This window comes from Podarcis tiliguerta (genome assembly GCF_965153285.1).
Source record: "Podarcis tiliguerta genome assembly, chromosome: 5".
In the NCBI taxonomy this organism is placed as follows: domain Eukaryota; kingdom Metazoa; phylum Chordata; class Lepidosauria; order Squamata; family Lacertidae; genus Podarcis; species Podarcis tiliguerta.
The window spans coordinates 57937247-57962613 of record NC_139538.1 but is presented as its reverse complement, the minus strand read 5'-3'; the positions used below and the strand labels follow the sequence as shown (position 1 = coordinate 57962613).

Sequence of the window (25367 nt, the reverse complement as noted above, 5' to 3'; positions counted from 1 at the left end):
ATAAAATTTAAGACCATCTGGTAAACAAGAAAGCTTAAAAGAAGATGGCTCACACTTGCATTCAAGAATATGTAATGCAATGAATATCCTGTAAGGTTTCTGTGTGCTTGTAGGAAAAGACAGCTTTTATGGGGAAACTGCTAGAGTAGATGAATGAGGTCTCAGACTGAAGCACGGAATAAATTTTGGGAGGAAAGATTTGTCAGTATGAACCCCCCCCCCCACAAAAAAACCCTGAGTTTGGTGGGGACAGGGGTAAAGACTTGAGTCCTTGCTGTTCTTGGATGCGACTTTTACCCCTCACTTTTTTTAAAAAAAAAAGTCTCTTCAACCATTAGCTGGAGGTCACACATATCTCTTTAAGGCAGGTTTCCCCGACAGTTTGCCATCTAGATGTTTTGGAATTTGACTCCAATTATCACTGACTTGCTGAGGTAGCTGATGGGAGATGGAATCCAAATTACCCAGATTGGGGAAGGCTGAATTAGCAGCATAGTCATTGCCACAGTGTGCTTCCCTGTACTTAGCATGATAAATCTGATACCTACACTTCTAACAATGCTTGGACCACCTTTGCTTTTAGAGGGGTTTGCCCAGATTTGGTGATGATCATTAATTGACCATCAGTAAGTATTCAAGCAGCTAGAGAGGTGGTTACAGAGTTTGGAATTGCACCAGCACTCACACTGTCAGCATTAACTGTTTTGTGGCAATTTAGCTGATCTTAATAAAAGATTATTACTCAACTGTGGCTTTTGGATTTATTTATGTTTTAATTGACTACCATGACAACAGTAGTTTCCAGGTTATTATGACTGAAGACAGATGTCTTATCCAACAGTCAGATTATTGACTGGGATTCCATTCAAAACTCACATAACCCATTTTAAAACACCTGCCCTAGTTGCCAGTTCATTTCCAGGCCTAATTAAAGGTGCCCATGCTAATGTTTAAAGCATTAAATGACTTTGGCTGCAAATACCCCAGACCACCTTCTTGCCTAAAGACCCTCAAGGGTGTTAACATCAGCAGAGAGGGGACCTCTTTGTAGTTGCACCATGTAGTTGCTACATGCCCTGGGGAGGGCATTCTCTGTGGGTGTAGCAGAATGAGAGACTGCATTTGAGGAACTCCATGGAGGTAAGAGGAGAAGGGAGATAGATTATAGTGTCAGGGACTGGCAGGACGCTGACAAGTGTGCACTGGGGAAGAAGGGCTGGAGTCTTGACTCTGGAGAGCGAGTCAGTGATTTGTGGGGAACTGTACTAGCCAGGAGGCATGAACCAAAGGCAGGGGACGCTTCAAAGGTGGAGGGTGGAGCACAGAATGGGTCAGAAGAAAAGGAAGAGCCAAATTACGGTAGCGAAGGGCCATGTGCTTCCCCAGCCTCTCTTGCACCACTGTCTCCCAGAACCAGGAGGGGACTGAAAAGGGATGAGCAGTGGAAGTTGCCACATGGGCGTAATCTCCGGCTGCATGTGTGCAGCGCTTCAATGAGAGGTAACTAAACTGGTGGAGGAGTGGCAATTGCTGCATACAATACCAACCTGGGAATAGCTGCCTAGACACAAGATTGGTATCCAGAGCTGTAGAAACACTGTTATCTTTGAGAATAAAGACTTAACCATCAGTCGTGTACATTCCTTGGCTAGTAAGAGGCCCTAGGCAATATGGCCAATGCTAAGGGAGGATGTGTGTTGCAGCCCAGCATTATCTGAAGGGCACTAGATTAGCTAGTCCTGCCTTAGTCCATTGCTTCAGGAAGAATCCATCAACTGCTGTAGTGGGCAATACAATCTACTTCATCTCATAATCTTCCCAGGTTAACCTCCTTGAACTGGTTTCTATGCCAATGCTCTATCTCGAGTGGGGAATGTGCAACCTGCCAGCTGTTGCCAGACTACAACTCCCATCATCCATGGCCTCTGGTCATGTTGAATGGGGCTGATGAAAGTTGCTAGTTCGGCAACATCTGTAGGGCCATAGGTGCTCCCCACTCCTGCTCTATTTGCTGCCACTTATTTGAAGAAGGTCCAAAGAGATGCAGCTCAAACAACAGCATGCTGGATAGCAGCTTCTTCTGAGGCTGGTTTCTGAATCCAAGTGTGGGTTCAAAAATCCCAGGATACTCTGAGCCCAACAGAAAGGATCAATGAGCCACAGGAGACGTGAGTGAGGTCCACAAGTATTTTACAAATGCTGAACAATTTTGTGTGCAGGAGAAAAAATGAAAAGTATACAAGAACACCACAGGCATTGTTGGCTTTCAACTTTAATTCAATTTGAAGATGCTTACGGCTTTACATTTAGGGTGAAAACCTACAATGACATACACCTGTAGTATGGCCTTGCGAAGCATGAGCAGGAAATCAGAAACCGGCCTTCTATTCCTTCCGGCAAATCGTGAATTGTTCCAGTGCAACAAACAATCATACATTTTATATTTCATTGGTCTTCATTAACGTGTCCTTGGGATGCATTAATTTTCTCCTTTCAGGGTAGACGTCAATTCACCAGTTTCTTTTAGTTCCTGGAAACAGAAAAAAGGGGAGGAAGCATTCAGAGGCTGGTGTCACCAAAAGAACTCTAGTTAGCCTGTAATTCAGCTTTCCTCAACCTGGTGCCCTCAAGACTCCAACTCCCATTACCCCTAATCAAGCAATTTTGTTGTTTTGCATGCAGCTACATTACTGCACATCTAACAAGAGGACAGTGAGATACCCAAAAACTTCTGTTGCTTTAGAAGTTGGTCGTCTATGGACCTACCAGTCCCACAACTGGTAACCATCTCTCTGGTAGAAGCCAGGAGACCAGAGAAGAGACTGCAGAAGATAATTACAGTTGCCCCAGCTGCAGCAGTGAGCAGTCACCCCTGCAGACTCCTTAGAATGGGGCAGCTGTAGCAGATGAGGCAGGTGTCAGCTGTCTGATAGACGGACCACAGGGCAAGCGCATGGCAGAAGGGCATCTCTGTCACCTTTAGCTAGCTCTAGAATGAGGCTTTGCTCAGTATACATCCTCTCTCTTAACATGCTCTCTAGAATCTGGGCAAGTGTGATAAGCAGGGAGAGATTTGTTATCTTTCTCAACATGGAAAGCACACCATGTTAATCCAAGGTTGCACCGTGCCAAGGAATGGCTGCCACCAAAAGTATTGGCCCAATGCCTCTTCCTCGTGGCATTTAGCAAAGTAGAACAAGCAGGATGCCATCATTGTTTTAGGTATTTCTACTGCTGGGAATTGGGGAGGGAAGAGTGAAGCGAACAGTTTTGGTCTTAGCTATGCTTTGAAAAAGCAAAGTGTCGCCATTCCTTTGGACCAGGTTACCTGAGAGATCATCTTCTCTTTAAGAGCCCCTTCTCAAAATGCACCACCAAGTGAAGTGAAGCAGAGCCCACCCCCACTAAGAAATAGCCTCCCAAGAAAAGCTCACCTGCTGCCTTCTTTATGGTCTTTTTGGTTCCAGGTAAATGACTTTTTCTTTATTTTTCTTTAGGATTTTTTTAGACCAGTTGCTCAAAGAAAATTCTCCATGTGGTGTGCAAGTCCACTTATATGTAAAATATGACTAAAACACACCAGCTAATTAAAAATAAATCTATATAAAACCATCATTACGGTTGGTTTGTCATGGTGGTTGTTCTGTGTTTATGGTATATAAATTTAGTATAAATATATTATACCATAAATTTATTTATTTATTAATGTTTTCAAATATGTTGTTACTTGGAGGCCTCTGGGTAACAATGGACTAACAAGTCCAATAGATGATTATTATTAACATATAACACCAATAAAATGTTTAAAATGAACAATTTATTCTCCCAGGCTTTTAGAAGCTGTCATCTTAAAATCTCAACTTTTATTCCACTGCCCATATAGTGTATCTTAAATTATACTGAGAATTTGGTTTTAGGCCTTTCTCTACCAGAACTTTTATGTTTCAAATGTTTTTATGATTTTTTTGGTATTCTTCTTACTAAGAAGTTTTGGGGGGGACTTAGATCTATTATTCGGCAGGCAAATACCAGAAATAAAAAATAAAAAACATAATCTTAGTAAGATCAACAGAAAAAGCTTGGCCAGGTTAATAGATTAAAAATAGGTTCTTTAACTGGGCATAATAAGATAGATTTCTTCATGTACTTTTTATTAACAGTTATATTTTTTTTGGGGGGGGGGGAAATGAGAGAATGATGCTGACCTAGAAAAACATCTAAAATAACTAAACTTAACTTTAAACAACATTTTATCAACTTCAATTTATTCAATGCCCTCTAAAAAGGCAGATTAACATGACTAATTTCCCCATCTCTTTAAAAACTATATAAAAAGAACCCTTTAATGCACTACTCCGAGAAATAAATGTGTGGGGGTTTTTTATAAAAAAATGGATACATGAGCAACGTAATACCAACTTCTTTTTTAAAACCTAATGAGATTTATTGATTCTGTCTTCCCGGGAGATACAGTGCCTATGGTATTGGCTATAAAACATTCAAGACAAGAATAGGCTCAAGAGTATTTGGGTTTAGAAGCCTGCGCTTGTTCTGTTGCGCGCACACACAAAAATATATATCAGAAGATGCAGTTAACAAATGCAGATCTATTTTTGTTGCTTAGGGCCTTTTCAAGAAAGCACACAATAAAGCCTTACCTTTTCTCAGGAATGAGAGACAGTTTGCTATGCAAAATGTCATCACCTTACTCAAGAAAACACAACGTCAAAAAACTAAAACTGAGAACCAAATGAAAAGCTGTAAATGCACCCACAGGGGTGAAATGGTTCTTACAGGAAGGTAAGTGACTGCTGTCAAGAAAATACATTTCAGTGCTACACTAGCAGGCAACTTAGTTGCACACTGGAGATTTAGGGCTCCTTTCACCAATATATTAAGCTAATGATGAGAGTCACAGGAAAAACCAACTAAGTCACTCAGTCTCAAAACAAAAAAAAGGATCAGAAAAAGGGGTGTGTGTGGATGTGTGTGTGTCATCTCACCACGGCTGAACAAAGGGGAGAGATGCTCAAACAAGGAATAAGAAAACTCAAAATGCAGAGAAAACGCAGAGATAGATCAGTCTAGAGGTAGCTGGGCAGGGAGGAATGCATAATAATAGAGAGATTTACTTTGGTAATTTAAACGCTGCCCTTCCGATGGGTTTGCATTGTGTAGGGCACCTTACAACAATAATAAAAAAATCACATGGCATTTATGGCTGCTGTTAAAACCTCTGAACAACTAGGATTGTTTCTAAAGGATGTAAAAAAGGCACCAACCAAGGCAGGTTAAATGTTTGCCAGAATAAAAATGCTTTTTTGACCTGCAAAAAAAATAGGGGGACGGTGGGGTTCAACCGATCTCACAGATCAAGATAATGAATGGCTGCTAGCCACAGTGGACTGTGTCTTTACATCCACTGTCAGAGACAGCATGCATCTGAATATTAGTTGATGGGAATCACAGGTGGGGCAAGTGCTGCTGCAGTGAGGTTCTGATGAGGGCTTCTCACTGGCATCTGGTTAGCCACAGTCAGAACAGGATGATGGGATAGATGGGCCCTTGGCTTGACCCATCAGGCCTCTCCTTATGTTCTTGTGCAACTAGTTATGGCTGTGATCTCAACCCAACTGACCAGGGCTCAGCCACAGCTACGACACAGGAGAAAGGAGCAGGTAAGCTGATATGGAAATTGATGGTTCTTTGGGTATCCTGGACCAAGAGATGTTTTTATTGGCTAATGACTCTTCAAAGTGATGGTGTTTGCTGTTTAGGGATGTAAGAAGGAAACACCACCAGTTCGAAGAGCGACTAACAATAAAAACATGTCCAATATAAATGAGAACAAAATTTAGGAAGACCTTTTTTTAAGAATGAAGATTACACACACCTGCCAACTATTAGGTCTTTGCTTACCTTCACAATATCCAGGCCTCCGACGAGTTCCCCTTTCACATACAACTGGGGGTAGGTTGGCCAGTTTGAATACTTTTTTAATCCTTGCCGCACCTAAAGAGAATAAATGCTTGGTCAGCCTTCCATGGTGCAGTTTTTAAAGATGATGACAGGAAAAGCGCAAGCAAACAACGTACCTCTTCATCCTCCAATATATCAAACGTTTCATAATCAACACTAAAAAAAAAGAATAATATAAAAAAGGGTTTTATTATACAGGCTAGGAATATTCACTCAGCTACTCTAATTTCTATCACTTATTTATCAGTGTAAACGTGATCCCAGCGACTGTATTTCAAGAGTAAAATGCAAGACGTTGCAATACTGTAGTGATATATTTGTTTATTTAGAGAATTTGTAGCCCACCCTTCAGCCAAAAAAGGCTCCCGGAGTGGCTTACATTACAATCAATTAAAACAAGACAGTCCCTGCCCACAATACTCACAATTTTAAAGAAAAACGACACACAAGGGAAAGGGGACAGGGAGGGAAGAGGAAAAATATACTATATATTTGGTGAAATATCCTAATAAAAGAGAGAAATATTTACTGAAGACTAGCAGATAATCTACACAGGCCAATCCATTTATGCAAATGGAAGTTAACTGGGCAAGGAATAGCTCAGTTGGTAGAGCACAAGACTCTTAATCTCAAGGTCGTGGTTTCGAGCCCCACGTTGGGCAAAAGATTCCTGCATTGCAGGAGGTTGGACTAGATGACCCTCGTGGTCCCTTCCAACTCAACAATTCTATTATTTTATGGTTCTATGACATAGGTCAGCTCCACCATTTGCAGATGTTGTGGGGGAGGGGCTGAGGGGAAGGCTAGAGGTGAACCAAAGGGAGACCCTGATCACCTAACACTAACATGCAACATGTTCCTAAGATCAGCTTCTGTAGAGGCACACTGCAAAGCAGCCAAGGTAGCACCTCTCAGGCAAAAGGAAGCATTTCCTCACACAGTTCAGAGGTGCTACGACATTTGCTATTACAATATTGTAGTAATAGCCACCAACTTGGACGGTTTAAAAAGGGGTTATTGTCTTGGTGGCTGGGGCAGTACCTCCAGTATCAGAAACACTGTGCCACTGAATACAGACTGTTGCGAATGGAGACTGCTGCTGTGCTGAGGTGCTGCTTGTGGACTTTTCAAAGGTTTCTAGTTGACCACTGAGAGAACAGAATGCTGGAAGAGACTGTCCTTTCGTCTGATCTAGCAGCACTGTTCCTATATATCTGTGCTCTTACTTTAAGAACACATTCAAGGCAGAAAAATATTTACATACCCGGTACCGTTTAGAATTTCTAGAATTTGCTTGCTGAATCCACACTTCGCCATCTGCAATAAGAAAAAACAACTCTGACGTGCATTATGTTCCAGTGCATGTATGTGGCATGTAGCAATCCCAAGTAAGTGCACTGAAGCACATTTATACACAACATTTTTATTTTCCACCTTCGCTACACCAAGGATGAGGAACCTGTGGCTCTCAAGATGTTGCACTGGGCCGATTGCTGGCCACGCTAGATGGAGGTAATGGAAACTGAGGTCAGTGTGGCGGAGTGTAGTGGTTAGAGTGTTGGACTAGGACCTGGGAGAGCAGGGTTCACATCCCCACTTGGCCATGACTTTGGGCCAGTCACCGCCTCTCAGCCTACCCTGCTTCACCGGGTTGTTGTGGGGATTAAATGGATAATCATGTACACCACCTTGAAAGCCTTGAAGAAAAAGGTGGGATATAAATAAGGGGTTCCATACCCCTGCACTTCATCATCAGAAACCGAAACATGTGGCTACTTTACCAGCTCCTTAGGAATTCTCAGGGAATGAATTATATTTGCCATCAACATCTGCTCGAGCAAAAATTTCCCATAGCAACCCATTCCTCATATTGCATAATTAGGGCTGCGCTTTTTGCAGCTGTCACAATGACGACGCAGTTGCCAGTGCCCCTCATGGTTCACACGGACTGTGGTTGTATACCCATGTACACATCTATATATGACCACGAAGGGAAGTTAGAAGTCAACTGTCCCATTCTACCCTCTGAGCTAAGGCGTCAGGAGAAGAGGAAAAAGAGATTGTTCTGTTGTGGCACCCCATTGGTAGAACCTGGTGCCAACACTGTTGTCATTTCAGCCCCAGGCAAAGGTATCTTTATGGCTCCTAAGCCTTTAATGTATTATTTTAACATGCTGTTAAAACATATCCTTTTTTAAAACCTTCTGTTTTCGTGCTCTAGAAATTGCTCTAGAAAGCCGTGCTGAAGGAGTGAAATTAAGTATTTTCTTCATTCCCTACTTGCAGCAGCTGTCGGCTTGCTGTGTAGAGATGAAAAACCCACGGCACCCCCATATGATCACTACATTACCTCCATTATCAGAAGGAGTATGGTTCTGGTTGGCCGCCTTGAGAACAGAATGCTGGACTAGATGAAACGTCTTCCAATCCAGCAGGGCTCAACTTGTGTTCTTACGTTTATGATCTTTCACAGCCAAGTGCACTCCAGATGTTTTAAAATGACAGCTCCCATCATCCCCAACTACTGGCTACACTGGCTGGGGTTTATAGGAGCTATACTCCAAAACATCTGGATGCTACTAGGCTGGGGACAGCTGGCCTAAAGGATTTTAAGCGCTAAAAGCATTTCCAAGAGCCTTACCTGCTTACTTCCTTTCATAAAGAGCATCACAGAAGCTTTGTTTATCAGGTCTTTAAGCCTAAAACAAGAGGCAGGGGGAAATATAGATAAAGTAGAACAGTCTTAAAGGATTTTTTACCTGGGTAAAAAAAAGGTGAAAGAGGAATTTAGCCTAAAAAATTGTCTGGTTTAAGAGCCACAGTGCTCCGGTTAATAATAATCGTAATAATTGTAACAGTCGTTGTTATGATTATCACTATCATTATCATTATTGGCTGCCCCTCTGTGTTGCGCCACAATAAAACATCAAACATTAAAAACTTCCCTTCCCAGGGCTGCCTTCAGATGTCTTCTAAAGGTTGTATAGTTACTTATATCCTTGACATCTGATGGAAGGGTTGTTCCACAGGGCGGGTGCCACTACCGAGAAGGCCCTCTGCCTGGTTTCCTGTAACTTCAAGTTTCACAGTGAGGGAACCACCAGAAGGCCTTCAGAGCTGGACCTAAGTGTCTGGGCAGAATGATGGGGGTGGAGATGCTCCTTCAGGTACACAGGGCCGAGGCCGTTTAGGGCTTTAAAGGTCAGCACCAACACTTTGAATTGTGCTTAGAAACGTACTGGGAGCCAATGTAGTGGGAATCAATGTTAAACAATCCCGGAGGCCACTCCCAGTCACCAGTCTAGCAGACATAGGCTGGATTAGTTGTAGTTTCCGAGTCCCCAACAAGGTTATTGTGTATTCTGCTTGACCTGTTGCCTGCTTTCCTCCCAACGTTTTATTTCTAACCAAGTTTCACACCTAGACTAGTGGAAGCAGCGTGCAATTGCCACCGTTGGTATTCAGGAATTCCCACACACCTGGATCACTTTGGGTAGCATATTATTGGAAGTCTAAGACCAGTTTGGACAAAGTCAGGAATTTGCCCTATTCTTGGGGAGAAGCAGAGGGCTGGATTGCACTCTGTGTGAATTGCAAGGGATTGGCTGGAGGTGAGAGGCATGCTGGTACAGGATGAGACAATTTAACAAAAAATAAAATATCCCCAGTTTTACCCCTTTGCTTTTGGGGCTGAAGGTGACCCAAAAAAAGGTGAGGTGGCAGCAAATATCAGGTAGCAAGATCTGGCTGGCAGCTCTACAGGGCTGTTGTGCAGCAGATGGGCAAGGAAAATGAAGGTGAATGAAAACCATAAGGCACAGAATTCTGTGTACTACACACAGTAATCCTACACAGCAATAATTTTAACGGGGAGATCATTAATGGAATATGTGATTTTCCTTCGCAATATTTTTTTTAGAAAAACGTAAAATGTATCATACCTGTCTTCTATTTTATGTGCCTTTGGACAGGTTGTCTCCAGCTCTCCAGAAGCCTCAAGCTCCTGAAAAGAAAATTATTTCAAATTCATAAACCAAACACTATTTTAAAATTACGTTACTGAAAATGCAGATCTTTTGTTTTCTTACCTTAACAATGTCCAGCCCACCTATAAGTTCCCCAGCTACATATAACTGTGGGTAAGTAGGCCAGCTGGAGTAGGTTTTCAGGCCCTGACGTACTTCTTCATCAGAAAATATATCGAAGCTGCTATACGCAATGTTATGTTTGTTAAGAATCTCCACTATTTGTCTGCTGAAGCCTGGAGGTTACAGGGAAAAGAAAAAGAAAAGCACAGACCTTAACAAGGCTTTAACTTTAACCAAAACTGTGGTTTAGTGTCCACATTACAGCTTATATTAACATGTGTTGCAAGAAAACTGCCCCCACAAAAAAGTTAAATCTCAAAGGACGACAATATTTATCCAAATTGCATACGCTAGCAAAAACTACAGAGCTGAGTTTACAGAGCTTGTGAATGCTGCTTGCTCTGTTTTGAAGTGTGATGTCCAGTTTAGGCAAAATCAAACCCAAATGCACATGCAGATAAATGTAATGCTTTGATCCAACCAAGGCTCTTATTTTAATATTTAGGTAGATATATTTACAACATAATGAAGATTGCTTCAATCCCCTTTAAAAAAAAAAAAACCCCCACTTTCAAGAATGCAGATTCAACTTATAGTGAGTTGGCATTAGTACTATCAGTGTAAACAGAATTAATTTCCAAATAAATCATACAGTTCAATTTCTGAACAAAATCTACCCTTTTTAACTATAATACGGAATTCTGATATTCGAACTGTTTAAAGCACTGCATGTCCCAAATCTGTAAGTCTGCACAATTTTTCTCCACATAAAAATATCTCAACCACACAAATTTCAGAAAAACAACAACGTTAACCTAACTCCTTAATTAGCAACTTGCATAAATATCAGTGTAATAAACCTGCATAAATATCAGTTTTGAAACCACAACCCATATCAAGTTTGGCATATTTTTCTGCTGTTTTAAAATCCTTTCCTAAAGAAAAATTATCTTACTCAGACAACTAAATATCCAGTATATAAATTAAAGGAGCTCTACCTGGTGAGACCTGAAACACCTCACACCAATTTTCAAAAGGTTCTAATAAATGGGATTTAAAGCAACAAATTTTAAAAAGTTTCAGGCACATACAGACAAAAGGAACCTTTACATGATTTTCCATCTCACAAGTTCATCCATTACTTTTGATTTGTGCTGTAGCTCCAGGTCCTCCATGATCTGCATTTTGAGCCATGAGCAAGTAGCATTTATTTATATGGCATCTAAGTTGCTTTTCTTCCACAACTGAAGCATTAAGTTCTTGTACAGCCTGGAGTGAAACAAGAATCCCGAATTCCACTTCCCCCCACTACCACCAACCCGCCATTCATCTGGGAGTTCATTAGTAAACAGCTACAGGCTGATTGCTGATGGTTATTCTGCTGCCAATATATTAACTCGTTTCTACTGTAAGAGGCTGAGAGAAGGAGAGAGAAAGAGAGCGCTTCATTTTAGCTGTAGGCAACTCCATGCAGACGAGAAAGATTGATTGGTGGCGGTTCATTTTTAAGGGTTAAAGTAGCAGACTGGAAATGTTATGCTTAGGGATAAAGTGCCAACACTGCTTTATTCCCATAACAAAAGGTTTAGGCAGACTTTCTGAGCAAACACCATCTGAGCAACGCAAGAGCTAATGAAAGCGCCGCTGAAGTGCGCGTACGCGAACACACAGGCCGCTTGAAGAGTGGTGCGGACGCTGCGCTGCCGGTGATAGGAAGCTAAGTACAATTATAATACTAATGATGTAAGCAAGCAACAAGCCTGTGAGCACAGAGCCAAGGGGATAGACCTCATTTAACATTATTATGAATTGGCTTTCCGTAGGAAGTGGCGAAATGCGGGACATAACAAGGATTTCTGATTCCACACCAAGATCCAATTACGCTCCGTTGCAATCGACAACCTGCTATTAGTATGAAAATTAGCCTGGACACCATCCATCAGGAACCTCTTCTGCACAAGATGCATTGGGCAGAAGCTCCCGGCCGACCCGCTCCTGGGCTTGAAGCTGCATTGCAAGCCGAGGGGGCTGAACTCCAGTAAAAGGCCAAGGGGCTGCTTTCTTACCCTAAGCCTGGGGCCATTCAGCTGTGGCACTCTGTACATTACCGGACTACAACACCCAGAGCCTCGGACAGTGCTGGCTACGGCTGACAGGGCCCCAGCAACATGGGGGCCACCACAGGCTAGCCCCTTCCTACCATCCCTACAGCTAACCCCCTCCAGTTGTCAACACAGCTGTCCTTGCGGCCCACTTGAGGAAATAAGGACCAGCTCATTATTGTGTTAGTTCTGTGAGATGCGGCACATATTATGAACGGCATTGGCTAGTGAGGTGTGAATGGACATATAGCCCAGTCATGACAAATGTCTCTCTAAGCCCAAGGGTGGGGGGGAACTATTCATATTCAATTTATTATAGAACAGCAAAGGAGAGCAGCAATGTTATCTTCAGCCTTAGTACTTTGCACTAATTCTGATCCTCCCAGATTACATGCAAATCACACCAGCTTTTGGAACTTGCTGCCCACCTGCAACCAGCAATTGCCCTCAAAAGACCACTGAGATAGTGAATTATATCTACCTTGCTAGAGAGACACTCTCCTCCCACCCCCCTGGACTGGTGGACTTGCAGGCTGCACTGCGTTAACACGCCTTTGTCAAGGCATCGCAAATAGCTCAGCTTTTCCCTCTTGTAGAAGGAATATGCATACGGTGCATGTGCAGCCGGTACCAAACCGCATAAGCACAATATCGTACTGTGGTGCTTACGTATGCACCATGTCACATGAAGGCATCTGTACATGAGAAATATTAAAGCTCTCCATAGAGCCATATTAAGATGCAAGCTGCAAACCTGAAGCCACTGCTCAATCTGCAACCCCATACAGTAGGGTGAATTTTTATGTCTCAGAGCGAAGAAGGGGAACCTAACTAGGGCATTGTTTGCATTCTGAGAATTCAATGGCAACTTCAGCAAGATGATGCCCTTGCATTGCTGGGACTCTGTTTGCTTATAAGCTTGTGAGGAGAGAACCAAAAAATGTATAATGAGTTAACAGGTCCTAGGAATCCATTTCTCATACCTTGATCTCCATTATTTCAGTTTAGTTCATTCTTCTTTTTTAAAGTGGTATATGAACATTATTGGTAATGAAAAGACAGTACATTCCACAATTAGAGCCATTTCCAGAAAAAAAAGAAAAAGAAGATTCAGTAAGGGTACCAAATTGGCTCAAGGAATCAAAAATTTTATTCTTGGGTTATACCACCTAAATGTCAATGTGTCCTTTAACAAAATCACTAACCCGACAGGTTCAGTGATGGAATGTCAATTAATTTCCACCAATGGATGTTAACAAGAAGCGATTCCGAAATGGTTTCTTATAGGCTGCTAACTGCCATCCCTAAACAAATGCTTATGCTATGTCTCTTATGGTATGTATTGCTCAGACTGATGCTCGTGCAATGGACCTCAGTGATCCACCTTGAGTTTCTGAGGGCAAATACTCTGTCACTTGACCCTGAAAATCTGCTGCTTGCTTAAAACATCTCCCTCTGCACGGTTTTAAGACACGTCCTGTTTTACTCCCCCTTTAATTTCATTGTTCAATCAGCACACAGCTATTCTTACAGAGCAACATGCTGCATGCGAGGACCTCTGCACACTGACAAACAGATTGCTGAAGGGGAGGAGGCAGAAAACAGAAAAAGTTAGAACTGGACCCAAGCACAAAATAAGTTTGAGAACAGTGCTCTGGCTTGATGACTGTGGCTTTAAGCCTCAACTCATTCAGGCAATATAGCTGCATGGACATGGCTGGACTTGGGCTGCTAGGTGCCCTGGACACAGTGGAAACCTATATTTGCATCACCGTTATTCTCCATCCATCTCCATTCCAACTCCACTCTAAGGCCCTAAACCTCTGACCTAACCAACTGTTGATCTAGCAACCATATTCCACCTTTTGGAATCTAACAAGATGGTGGGCCAATACAAAGGCTATAGCATGGCTGCAGCTAACAGGGTGCAAGGCAGCCTTGAAGGGGAACAGCACTATGCCAATCGACTTATCCCCTCTGGAGCCTAGGATAACAGTTCCATTTGTCGCAAAGGATGGACCAACAATGGTGACAAGAATAGCAGCCACTCAGATAGAAAGAGGAAGATATAATATCGTTAGGTACTCCTTAGGTATCAAGCCCTGCTGAATAAAATATAAATTTAAGACAATTCCTACCACAACGAGGCTCCTGAGGTGTTCCCTTCATAAACAGCATGCAAGGTGCAGCATTTGTCAGTTTCTGGAGTCGCACATTCAGGTCTTCTTTCACGTTGTCATTAGAGCCAGGTGGAATGGTTGAGCTGGAGGCGTGGCGCTGGACTTTCTTGGTCAGTTCTGGTGCATGAGCACCGTCTAATCGGTCAATTTTTTGGGAATTCTACCAACAGAGAACAGCAGTTTGGGCAAACATTATGAACTTCACAAGCACAGTCTTTAAAAAGCTACTGGAATTTGAACACACATACTCTCTCTCTCTCGCTAGACCATATACAAGCGTTATTTTGTAGGATTCAAGTCAAAGCAGGTTAAAAGCCCCCAGAGAAATCCACTGAGTGCTACTGGTGTACAATCTCATTTCTATAGGGCTAACACAACTGAAGGGAGCACACACATGGCCAGAATATGTAGTAGGTTAACTAACCCAAGCGCTGCGCTTGGTGAATCGAATTTTGTTAGAACTCGCTTTAACAACAATATTATTACCTGCCAAAAGGATTTTGGACGAATCACCACAACGAGCTTAGGAACCAATCAATAGTCATCTCCACATCACTATCCAACAGTGTTAAAAGGTTTCAAATTCAGGAACTGCCTGGTGATGCAGAATGTATTTCTCAAAAAAATGTTTCTGCAAGTTACAGCGTAGGGTAGCTTCAAATTTTTTGAAATGGGCCTTCACCACATGGCTAAGACGAATGCAATTCCCAGCATTCCTAAATTAATCAAATGTTACCTCTGAACAAAGTATCACACCAGCACTGAGAACAGAGAACATCATAAGCATCCATGGACGTAAGCGAGCTAAAAAAAGGCTTACCTTAAAAAACAAGAATGTTGGGACTGAAGTAATTTCATATTTTTCAGACACTTCGGGAACCGCTTCAGCTTCCAGCTTAAAAACAAACAAACATAAAACATCTTTTGTTTCCAAGCTCTTATTTATAGTTTAGATTGTGCTGGCTGATCTTGTCTACACTGTTCTTTTAGTCATGTTAAATGTTTAAAAAGGATTTCAGTGCAAAAGTTTGTGACACATTTGCATTTAAATGAAACTCACAGGGAAGGCTTGTCATCCACTGAGCCTGCAGTGTCAAAACAGGTTCAGAGGTTTTTATTTTGTTGCACATTTCAAAAGATGCCTGGAGGCTGTGAATAAAAATTTTGGTGCACTAGTGACCTAGTAAATTTTCAATCATATGCAGCTACTACTATATTGAAATCCATAAATCACTGACCCCAGTTATGTCATGATTACAGTGCTTATTTTCTGCCCACAGCAATTCTTGCTGTTTGCTCTATTGACTAATTTCAAGAGGCAGTACATCATGACTGACATTTGCAGCCTTCTGCAAATTATGAAGCAAAAAAGGAGTATTTCTTCAATAAACTATTGATGCCTGCTAAATTTTTGTTTTTAACTCCTGCAAGACTGCTAGATATTAGTATACTACTGACCTGAAACCTAAATAGATCATCAAATACAAAATTGTAGAAAATGCAAATATCAAATACATTTCCATTTACAAACACAGGAGACACATATGATCCAACTATAAAGGACTATATGACTGTTTGGAAACGGGAGGCAAACAGGGTAGTTTCCTTAAGAGCACATTAATTCTGGCATGTGATATACATGTGTGAATGCCTGAAATATTGGTGAATGTGGACGTTAGCATGTGAATGCCGATATCCCCAATGAGTTTTGTGGATATCCTAAAACAGATATATTTTAAACACAGTATTCATTGGGGTTTCTAAGCTGGGGAAGGGCCATGCTCATCTGATTTCCATGCAGCAAGCCCCAGGGTTCAATCCTCAGCATCTCCAGGTAGGACAAGGAGAGAACCCAGCCTAAAATCCTGTAGAGCCATTGCCAGAAAACGTGGATAATACTGAGTTAGCTAGATCAAGGGTCTGACTCAGTGTAAGGCAACTTCCTATGTTTCTATGCCCTGAGGTTCTCTTTTGGAGGACGTATGCTTCTGCATACACATTGCTGGAAAATGCAGGAGGCGAGAGTGCTATTGCGGTCAGCTCTTGGCTCCTAGGCTCCCCATAGGCATCTAGCTGACCACTGTGAGAACAGGAAGCTGGTCTAGATGTCTGACTGGCTGTTCTCATATTCTTGATTGTTGGAGATTCACAGCATTTGGGAGGCCTGTCAACATTTACACGTGAGAGCTGTCTTAAACCGAGTGAATTTCATGTCACGCATACATGGAGATTTGTAAGTGGAAACAGCAAGACAGAATGAGCTACCTGAACTTTAAAGCACACCCAGTGACTATCTGTTGTGAAGATTAAGGGTAATGAGACATTAGGGGTGAAGAGAGATAAATTAGGAGACCAAAGTCACATTGACATCTTTATCCTGAAACTACAAAAAATCAGTACATGTCGATGCAAATTTTCAATACAGTGGTACCTCAGGTTAAGTACTTAATTCGTTCCAGAGGTCCGTACTTAACCTGAAACTGTTCTTAACCGGAAGCACCACTTTAGCTAATGGGGCCTCCTGCTGCTGCAGTGCCGCCGGAGCACGATTTCTGTTCTCATCCTGAAGCAAAGTTCTTAACCTGAGGTAATATTTCTGGGTTAGCGGGGTCTGTAACCTGAAGCGTATGTAACCTGAAGCGTATGTAACCCGAGGTACCACTGTAAAGCGTATAACTTAAGGTGCAATTAAAACAAAGAAAACAACCTTGACTGTGGAAAGATAGCAATTCCAGCTAAGTTTAATTTTTTATGTTCGTATGATCAGGACATGGAGCAGGATCAATTTCCCACCCTTCTGTTGTTAGGTCATAAAGCTTTAATATTTCCAACTATTAGGGAAATGGAACATTATTGTGCAGGTTTTCCTGTGCCTAGCCATTTGACTCTTACAGTAAGCATCTCTGCTTATTTCAGTGGCGCCTAGAGGTGACTCAAGTGTCCAGGTGCTCATGACAAGCTCCATCCCAACATAACTGAATCATCTCAGTATATATGTGGGATCAATGTTTGAAAGCTCCTCAACACCAACATCTTAGGTACGGTTCTCTGTGGTGGCAGCCTTTAAGTGGTGGAACTCCTTCGCTCCAGAAGTTCATTAGCATTATACAGTTTTCAGCAAATGCTGAAGACGCACCTCTTCACCCTGGCTTTGAAACTTGGTGTGCATTTTCAGGATGCGGGTGGCGCTGTCATCTAAACCACTGAGCCTAGGACTTGCCAATCGGAAGGTCGGCAGTTCGAATCCCCGTGACGGGGTGAGCGCCCATTCCTCGGTCCCTGCTCCTGCCCCTTAGCAGTTCAAAAGCACATCAAAGTGCAAGTAGATAAATAGGTACCGCTTCAGCGGGAAGGTAAACAGCGTTTCCGTGCACTGCTCTGGTTTCGCCAGAAGCGGCTTAGTCATGCTGGCCACATGACCCGGAAAAACTGTCTGCGGACAAATGTCGGCTCCCTCGGCCAGTAAAGCAAGATGAGCACCACAACCCCAGAGTTGTTCACGACTGGACTTAACTGTCAGGGGTCCTTTACCTTTACTATTCCTGTGATTGAAATTTGTTTTGATCGTTTTCAATACTGAATTTTAAATTGTTGTAACTCAACCTGCTGGTGGAGGGCAGGCAGTAAATTTAACAACAGCAGCAAGAAGGCAGACTTTTATTTATTTTTTTTGCCCTCACTTTGTTTAGGACTACTTGTGGTGTGGTTTCTATAGTATTTTAATGCATTAAAAAAAAAAAACCTCTTGCTACAATAAAAGATTACATGCCACAGATGTAGCTAGCCATTCTGAGGTGGCAGAGCTACAGAAGGCAAATCAGCTACATCTCTGGCAAACAAGGACAATAAGCTTTCTTTTCTCTTTTCTGTTTCTGTTTAGCATAATTGATGTTGTACTTTCATGTTTCATCTTTCCTCATTGTAACTCACTGAAAGCCCCATCTATTTTCAGTTAATCGCTACCACACAAACATATTAATTTTATAATTAATTTGACTTCAGGCAATACAATTATAGACTTGCACAATGATGGGACTTTACTTACTGTAGCTAACTGTTACCAATAGTGACTTAACGACACATTACTCAACTACAAGAACTACTAGTACAATAATGCAGAGTTCTGTTTCCATACCATACATCAAGACCAAAGCTGTTTGGCTGAAACGCTGCAGTCACAAATATTTATGTTCTAAGTGTCATGGTGGGGCATCTTAATGGCCCAGTTCACCCAACACATTACACCACAGTTAAAAACGAACTGTAGTTTAATATAAACACACCTTGTGCTAGTGTGCACTGCTGGAAATGTTTCATTCCACTACTTTCCTGTTCCTGCTGATGCCACACCGCCAGGAGACAAATCACAAGAAGCAGGCCAAGAGCAAATCTTGGGTACCGCTTGTGGTTTTGCTTGGAAAGAAATAAGCCACGAGTCTTGAGTTCAGATTGCAAAACAATCTGGACCTTTGCTTGTTTCCCTGAGAACTTCTCAGCAACATAAACATTTCCACAGTTTGTTTTTAACTACAGTTTCAATGTAACATGCAAACTGGGCCAATTTATTGCATTTGTATCCCAACTTTTTCTCCAATGAGATTGGAGTGGTATACATGGCTCTCCCCCTTATTTAAAGCCCACAACAATCCTGTGAGGTACATTAGGCTGAGAGGTAATGACTGGCCCAAGGGCACCCAGTGAAGTTCATAGCTGACTAGGGATTTGAACCCGGGGTCTTCCCTTTGAACGGCACTAACAGTTCAACCACTGTAACATTTTCATATGGCACAAAGCACTGTGAGGAGTTGGTGGACAAGCAAATCAAATGGTCATACACAGGGGCAAGCTTGTGTCTCACATTAGGTGAAGTCAACGGTCAACTATGAGGAAGCAGGCCAGTGACACAGTGGCTCAGGACAATCCTTAACAAGGTATCTTGCAAAGACATTTCCATGAGCAGAGGGGTTAGGCGTTAATTAAGAGGGTAGGCTACATGGCAATTGACACCTCATCATGGTTTGAGGAATTCCTAAAGCATGGAGCTGAGGAATACTGACACAAAAGTTTAATGTTTGTTTTTCAACACCACAGTGTTTTAATCCAAACTACTGATGAAGGGTTGATGAACAGCACTTGTAACTAGTGCATTTTTCTTTTCCTACCTACCAGAGTGCTGTTATTGGGACATACAAGTATTATTACCCAAATCCAGATTTCAATCTACTACAGGAAGACAGCCACCATACATAATTATGCAAATCCAAAAACTTACGTATCTTTGTTAGGTGAAATCAGTAGCTAAAACACAAATTAAGAGAATATCTATTTGCCCAACCAGCAGCAGCATTACATCAAATCACACAAGTGGTGGGGGGTGCTTTTTTAAAGAGTAGTATTACTCTCTTAAATCCCTCAGATAAGAAGATCAGGATTTAGTCAATTGCATTACAGGAAGAAAAGCTACTGGGAGTTGTATTAAAAGTGCTAGCTCAAGTAACTAAATGAGAAAAAAAGAGTATTAGCATTATAGCTGGATACTTGGCAATCAAAGATTTGGATGGCTATTTCATGTCAACATTTTGAATACCAAGCTTCTTAGACCTGCTTGTACAGAACACTACCTCCTGTTTTTATACTGATGCTTGCAAACAACCACTGAGTCCATGCTTTCACCAGAAAGTAAGCGCCATCTCAGTGTTTTCTAAGGCAACCAAAGACCACAGCATTGAAGTAAGGTGAGGTTCTCTACCTCCTCACATACTGTGAAGATTTCTCCTCTCCCCATCATCCATACCACCATCAGCATCAAGGCACAGGCCCCGCTCTCCAGGTCCAGATTTGCTTTCCACACCTAGTAGGAGATTCGATCACAGGGCATAAGTGTGTGTGTGTGTGTGTGTGTGCAGCTCAGAGTATGGTGTTGATAACACCAAAGGTGCAGGTTCGACCCCCGTGTGGGGCAGCTGCATATTCCTGCATTGCAGGGGGTTGGACTAGTTAATCCTCAAGGTCCCTTCCATCTCTACAAGTCTATGATTCTATGCATGCACCTCCCCATCGCAAAAGACATTTCTTTCTATCACCTCCCACTGACTTTCATGAGATAATTTTACAGACTGTGGCATTTCCTAGGCTGCTAAGCATTGCCCCTACTCTCGACGCTGTCACCAATTAGCTTTAATAAGTTATTGTAGTTTTAAAGTAAGGGAATAGGAGAGTCTATGACACTTACAGTGGTACCTCGGTTTAAGAACTTAATTCGTTCTGGAGGTCCGTTCTTAACCTGAAACTGTTCTTAACGTGAGGAACCACTTTAGCTAATAGGGCCTCCTGCTACTGCCGCACCATGATTTCTGTTCTCATCCTGAAGCAAAGTTCTTAACCCGAGGTACTATTTCTGGGTTAGCAGAGTCTGTAACCTGAAGCGTCTGTAACCCGAGGTACCACTGTACTACCAAGGAAAGAGAACAACAAGGCAATTGCAAAGCCACAATAGACCCAAGTTGCCCAGTTCCAAGGTTTTAAGCAATGTAGGAGCAGCTAGAGTAGTTACGCTTCCACCTTTTCCCAGTATGCATACAGCAAGCGTTCATGTTAGATCAAAAGCAGATAACACAATGTCAGTTCAACTTACTTTCACAAATGCAACCTGGAGATGCTCCTTTGCTAGCTCAGCCATGACACTGTTCATTTGAACACACTGAGGAGCCCATGGGGCCCAAAAATGAACCACCACTAAAGACCTGTGATGAAATAAACAGGGAAAACAGAGAGGTCAGATGCCAGCAAAACAATGCAAAATAAAAGCAATCAGAGTCACAGCGAAAGGTTCTAGCTTTAATCACTAGTTATCTCACATGAAAAGATCTCGGGAAGAGGACAGAAAAGGTTTCTCTCTGCCTGAGACCCTGGAGAACCACTTCCAGTCAAAACTGAGATTAGTTGGCCAAACAGACCAACAATCTGACTCCATGGCTGCATTTAGATTGTTCTCTGTCAGCTTAAAAAGCCAAGATACAAACAAGCTGTGTGCACATATTCCTTTACACAAGCAAGCAGAAACAGGGAGGAAGTTTTCTGTTAATCAGACGCTGGAAACTATAGTTAACTGCCTCTGGTTGCATTAGAATATTTTGAGACAATTTCAAACCATGGCTTAATATCCTGGCTTTGGAACAAAGCCGTTAACCATAGCTTCCTGGTTCAGACAAAATGGGAAACTAGGGTGAACTGAAAAGTTACTCGTTTGCTCACCTCTGCTACAAAGGGAGAAGAAAAGACAGTGAATACACAGCCACAAGTATTGCTCATATCACAGGACAGTGTATGGCAAGCCAATGCTCCCCATGAGCTGCCTTCTGGTTCTACACAAGGCAGTGATCCAAATTCAATTATCGCTCACTGCCACACATCCCATTTTCATATTCTAGGTACAGTGGTACTTCGGGTTAAGTACTTAATTCTTTCTGGAGGTCCGTTCTTAACCTGAAACTGTTCTTAACCTGAAGCACCACTTTAGCTAATGGGGCCTCCCGGGGCCGCAGCGCCGCCAGAGCACGATTTCTGTTCTCATCCTGGAGCAAAGTTCTTAACCTGAAGTGTATGTAACCTGAGGTACCACTGTAATTTACAACCATGATGTGTTGCCCCTCAGTGGGAGATTGCATAGCCAAGACTTCCAACCTAGCAATTCCCCAGCAATTCTAGCCACACTAGAAGGTACAAAATGAACCTGTTAATTCACCTCATGTTACTCCATTATACCCCATAATCATTCCATGGGATGGATAAATAAGGGTCCTGGCAGTCATAGAGGTTCTGCAGAGAAAAGTTGCTAACAACTAGGGCTGGGGCTTTCCTTTCCAACACTCTTGGTCTTTTTCACAGGTCATGCTAGCAGAAATCCATAGTGTTTTTAAATCCCCTTTATGATTTGGCAACAGAATATTCCTACATCATCAACGGTTCTTTGAGAAAGAGAAATCCCAATCACAGGCCAGGGGCATCTTTCCCTCCTGGCTGGGTGTGTAAATCTCTCCCATACATGTGTATCAACCTTGTGTTTAAACACTAGTCTCATAGCCACAGGCAAACCAGAAATACATGATGGCAAGTGGATGAGCTGGCAGAGGAGCAACATAGCAATCTAGCCCTCTACTGCACTCAGCACATAAAGGAAGGCATCTGCAGAACTTTTGTCTCACCTTTATCAACACTGGGCAGGATAGTAAAAAAAAAGGGGGGGGACATTCTAATACTATAAAGTTATAGCCTGCAAAGACACACATACATCAGGAAAAGTGTGCAGATCCCTTTTTTAAAAAGTACCAGCACTTAAGTCTGATGCAGTGTCATTTATGTGATCTGACCTGCTCCCTTAACCTCTGTCCTGTGGGGGAGCCAAGACCATGCTCCCGCCCCCGCCCCCGCCCCCATACACACGTGTCCTCAAGAGGCGCTTTTACATTTCACACGATTATGGCCTGGACCCTAAAAGCGCACACTTCTGGGAAGTAAAACTGCGCACAAATTAAGCCTACTTTAGGCGTCTTACTCAGAAGGGCGGCGGCGGCGTTGTTGAGCACGACCCCCGAAGCCCGTCTACTCAGAAGTAGGACTTTCAAGCCTTACTTATCCCCGCACAGGAGAAGAACTCTTGCCACCCTTCAACCCTCTCGATCGTGAGAAGGGTAAGGGGAGCGAACAAGGCGGGATAACGACGGCTAAACTCCTAGCCACGCTGGCTGGAGAGAAAGCCCCCATTCGGCTCAGCGGCCCCAAACGTCGGAATGGACACCCGCATCAAGTGAACGTGTGAATGCGGAGCGCCGGCCTGGCAGCAGGCGCTGCTGCTGCACCACCCGCTTTCGGCTGCGGCTCCTTTTCCTGGCTGTTTGCCAGCCTCGGAGCCGAGCTTGGAAGGCGGCGGCGGCGGCAGCAACAACATACCTTCCCGGCTGCTGCAGCAGATCGCGGAACTGGTCGGCGGACGCCGCTTCTGCCAGAGCTGCCGCTCCTCCTTCCGCCGCCATGGCTGGTGCTGATCTCGGCGCCGCCGCCAAGCGAGGGAGGGAGGGATGGGGACTGGGAGGTGCTAAACGCACATGTCGCCTACCAGCCTATCGCCTCCGCTAAGGCGGCCTCACTGCGCAGGCTCTAGGGTTGTTGTTGTTTTGTTTTTTTCCCCTCACTCGCCGATTCATCCTCGGGAACGCTTGCTGAAATCTCGCGCATGCGGCTTAGCGAGAAAAGAAGCCCTGCGGTTCCAAAGCGGCCTGCCCACAACTCCTATGCAGGTGTAGGCAACGCGTCTGGTTCTTAAGGCAGTGCATAGCTTAGAGGCAAATGCCACTAAAACTTTACTGGGGCTTTTAATGTTGGTGCACGGGATCTACCCATGTTTGCAGTTGTGTGCACACACCCACAGCCAGCCAGTCTGCAGAACGTAGGAAACTGCCCAACACCGACTCAGATCTTGGTTCACCTAGATCAGATGCAATGGAGATCACGCTGAGCAGGCAGCTCCCTTGATGGGTACATCCATTCCACTGTTAAGGATTTTATAATAACTTTGCTTGTGACAGAGAGTGAATGATGTTTCCACTTTCTGTGTCATGAAAGTACCTGGACCATAATTTCACTCCCCGAAGCCTATTCCCGCCCCCACCACACCACCCTGCCCTCCTACAAACTAATGGGTCCACTACTTACTATGAAGGTGTCGGGCAGGTAAGAAACTTTAAGGTTAAATTAGAAAATGAGAGATGGGGCATCTCCTGGTCTCAGTACACAGAGACATACAATTGCCTTCTTTTTCGCATTTTCTGGTCATTCTGATATTTAGTCCTGTTTGCAATACAGTACCAAATTTCATTTTTCTAGCTAATGCAGAAGTAGCTTGACTACAGTATTTGGGATGCACCAATAGCCCCTCACCCCCCATTTTGAAAGGATTGTTGTGCAAGAGTCCATTATTATTATTATTATTATTAATTGGACACCTTCATAACATTTACCCCAAATTTCAGCACCCCAGCTCATTGGGACATACTTCACAATTTGATACTCCTTTCAGTGAGGCTTTAAACTGTTGTAAATATTACAAACAAAAATGCATACAGTCATACCTTCTTTTCAAACTTACTCATAAGTATGCCTGCTATATCCAGTATAAAATGCACCTCAGTACTATGCATATCAACACAGAAATAGGTGACACTGATTTCAGTCACTTCCAAGGTAAGCATGTACAAGTCTGCCGTCCCATACACATTTACATGAAAGTGGAACTTTCTGCCTTTCAAGAAAACCACCATAGGGTTGTGCTGAAAGAATACAGCTGTGTAGTTTGAGTCTATGTTCAGCATACCATGGCTGCATTGTTTAGGGGAATGAAGATACAATCCTGTTCTTCCTGCCATTTGTGATGAGTACAGGGTTCAACGCTTTGTAAAACAAGAGCAAAGACTTAATATTAGCTCCTGCTCAAGCACAGGCAAGTTGATTGTCTTGAACATAAAGAAAAGCAACAGAGAAGCTTTCCCAACATGGAAGTGCAGTTTTGAGATAAGTTTCACTTGTTGAATTTGCTTGGCATGCTTCTGTTAAAATTATAAGAGCCTTGGGGGAAAGGGGAGGGGTAATGTTGTTTAGAAATACAGCTCACCTAAACTCATCCCTCAGAAGCACAACCACTCCCATTTGATTGAAATAAGCTTAAATCTACTCAAGTGTAAGCAATCCTGTTTTAGTGGCTGAAAGCAATTTGTAGCAATAAATTTCAGTTAAATCCAAGGATTCCGAAGAGAAGCCAGCGCATGTACCAGTTTCTCTTTAAACTGCTCCCACCATAATTCATCAAATTAGGAACAGAGGAAGCTGCCTTATACTGTATCAAAAGGTCATCCAATGAGCTTTGTTGCTGTGCAAGTCCCAGGCTGTGTACAAACTATAGATTTAAAGCACATTCTTTCCTCAAACCGATTGATGTAGAACACCCGATTGGCATTTGTTCCAAT

The 25367-nt window shown here is 42.9% G+C and overlaps 1 protein-coding gene across 1 annotated transcript; it reads right to left on the bottom strand.

The window, feature by feature from the left end:
* Positions 1-2256: 2256 nt before the first annotated feature.
* On the bottom strand, positions 2257-23562 carry GLRX3 (glutaredoxin 3). Its single transcript, XM_083441012.1, has 11 exons — positions 23299-23562; positions 20984-21092; positions 15170-15244; positions 14308-14509; positions 10068-10240; positions 9921-9982; positions 8621-8678; positions 7244-7296; positions 6096-6135; positions 5920-6012; positions 2257-2530 (listed from the first exon to the last, which is right to left on the bottom strand). Exons 1-11 carry the CDS (start codon positions 23379-23381, stop codon positions 2480-2482), a joined length of 999 nt encoding a protein of 332 aa, XP_083297138.1. The 5' UTR covers positions 23382-23562; the 3' UTR covers positions 2257-2479.
* Positions 23563-25367: the final 1805 nt, after the last annotated feature.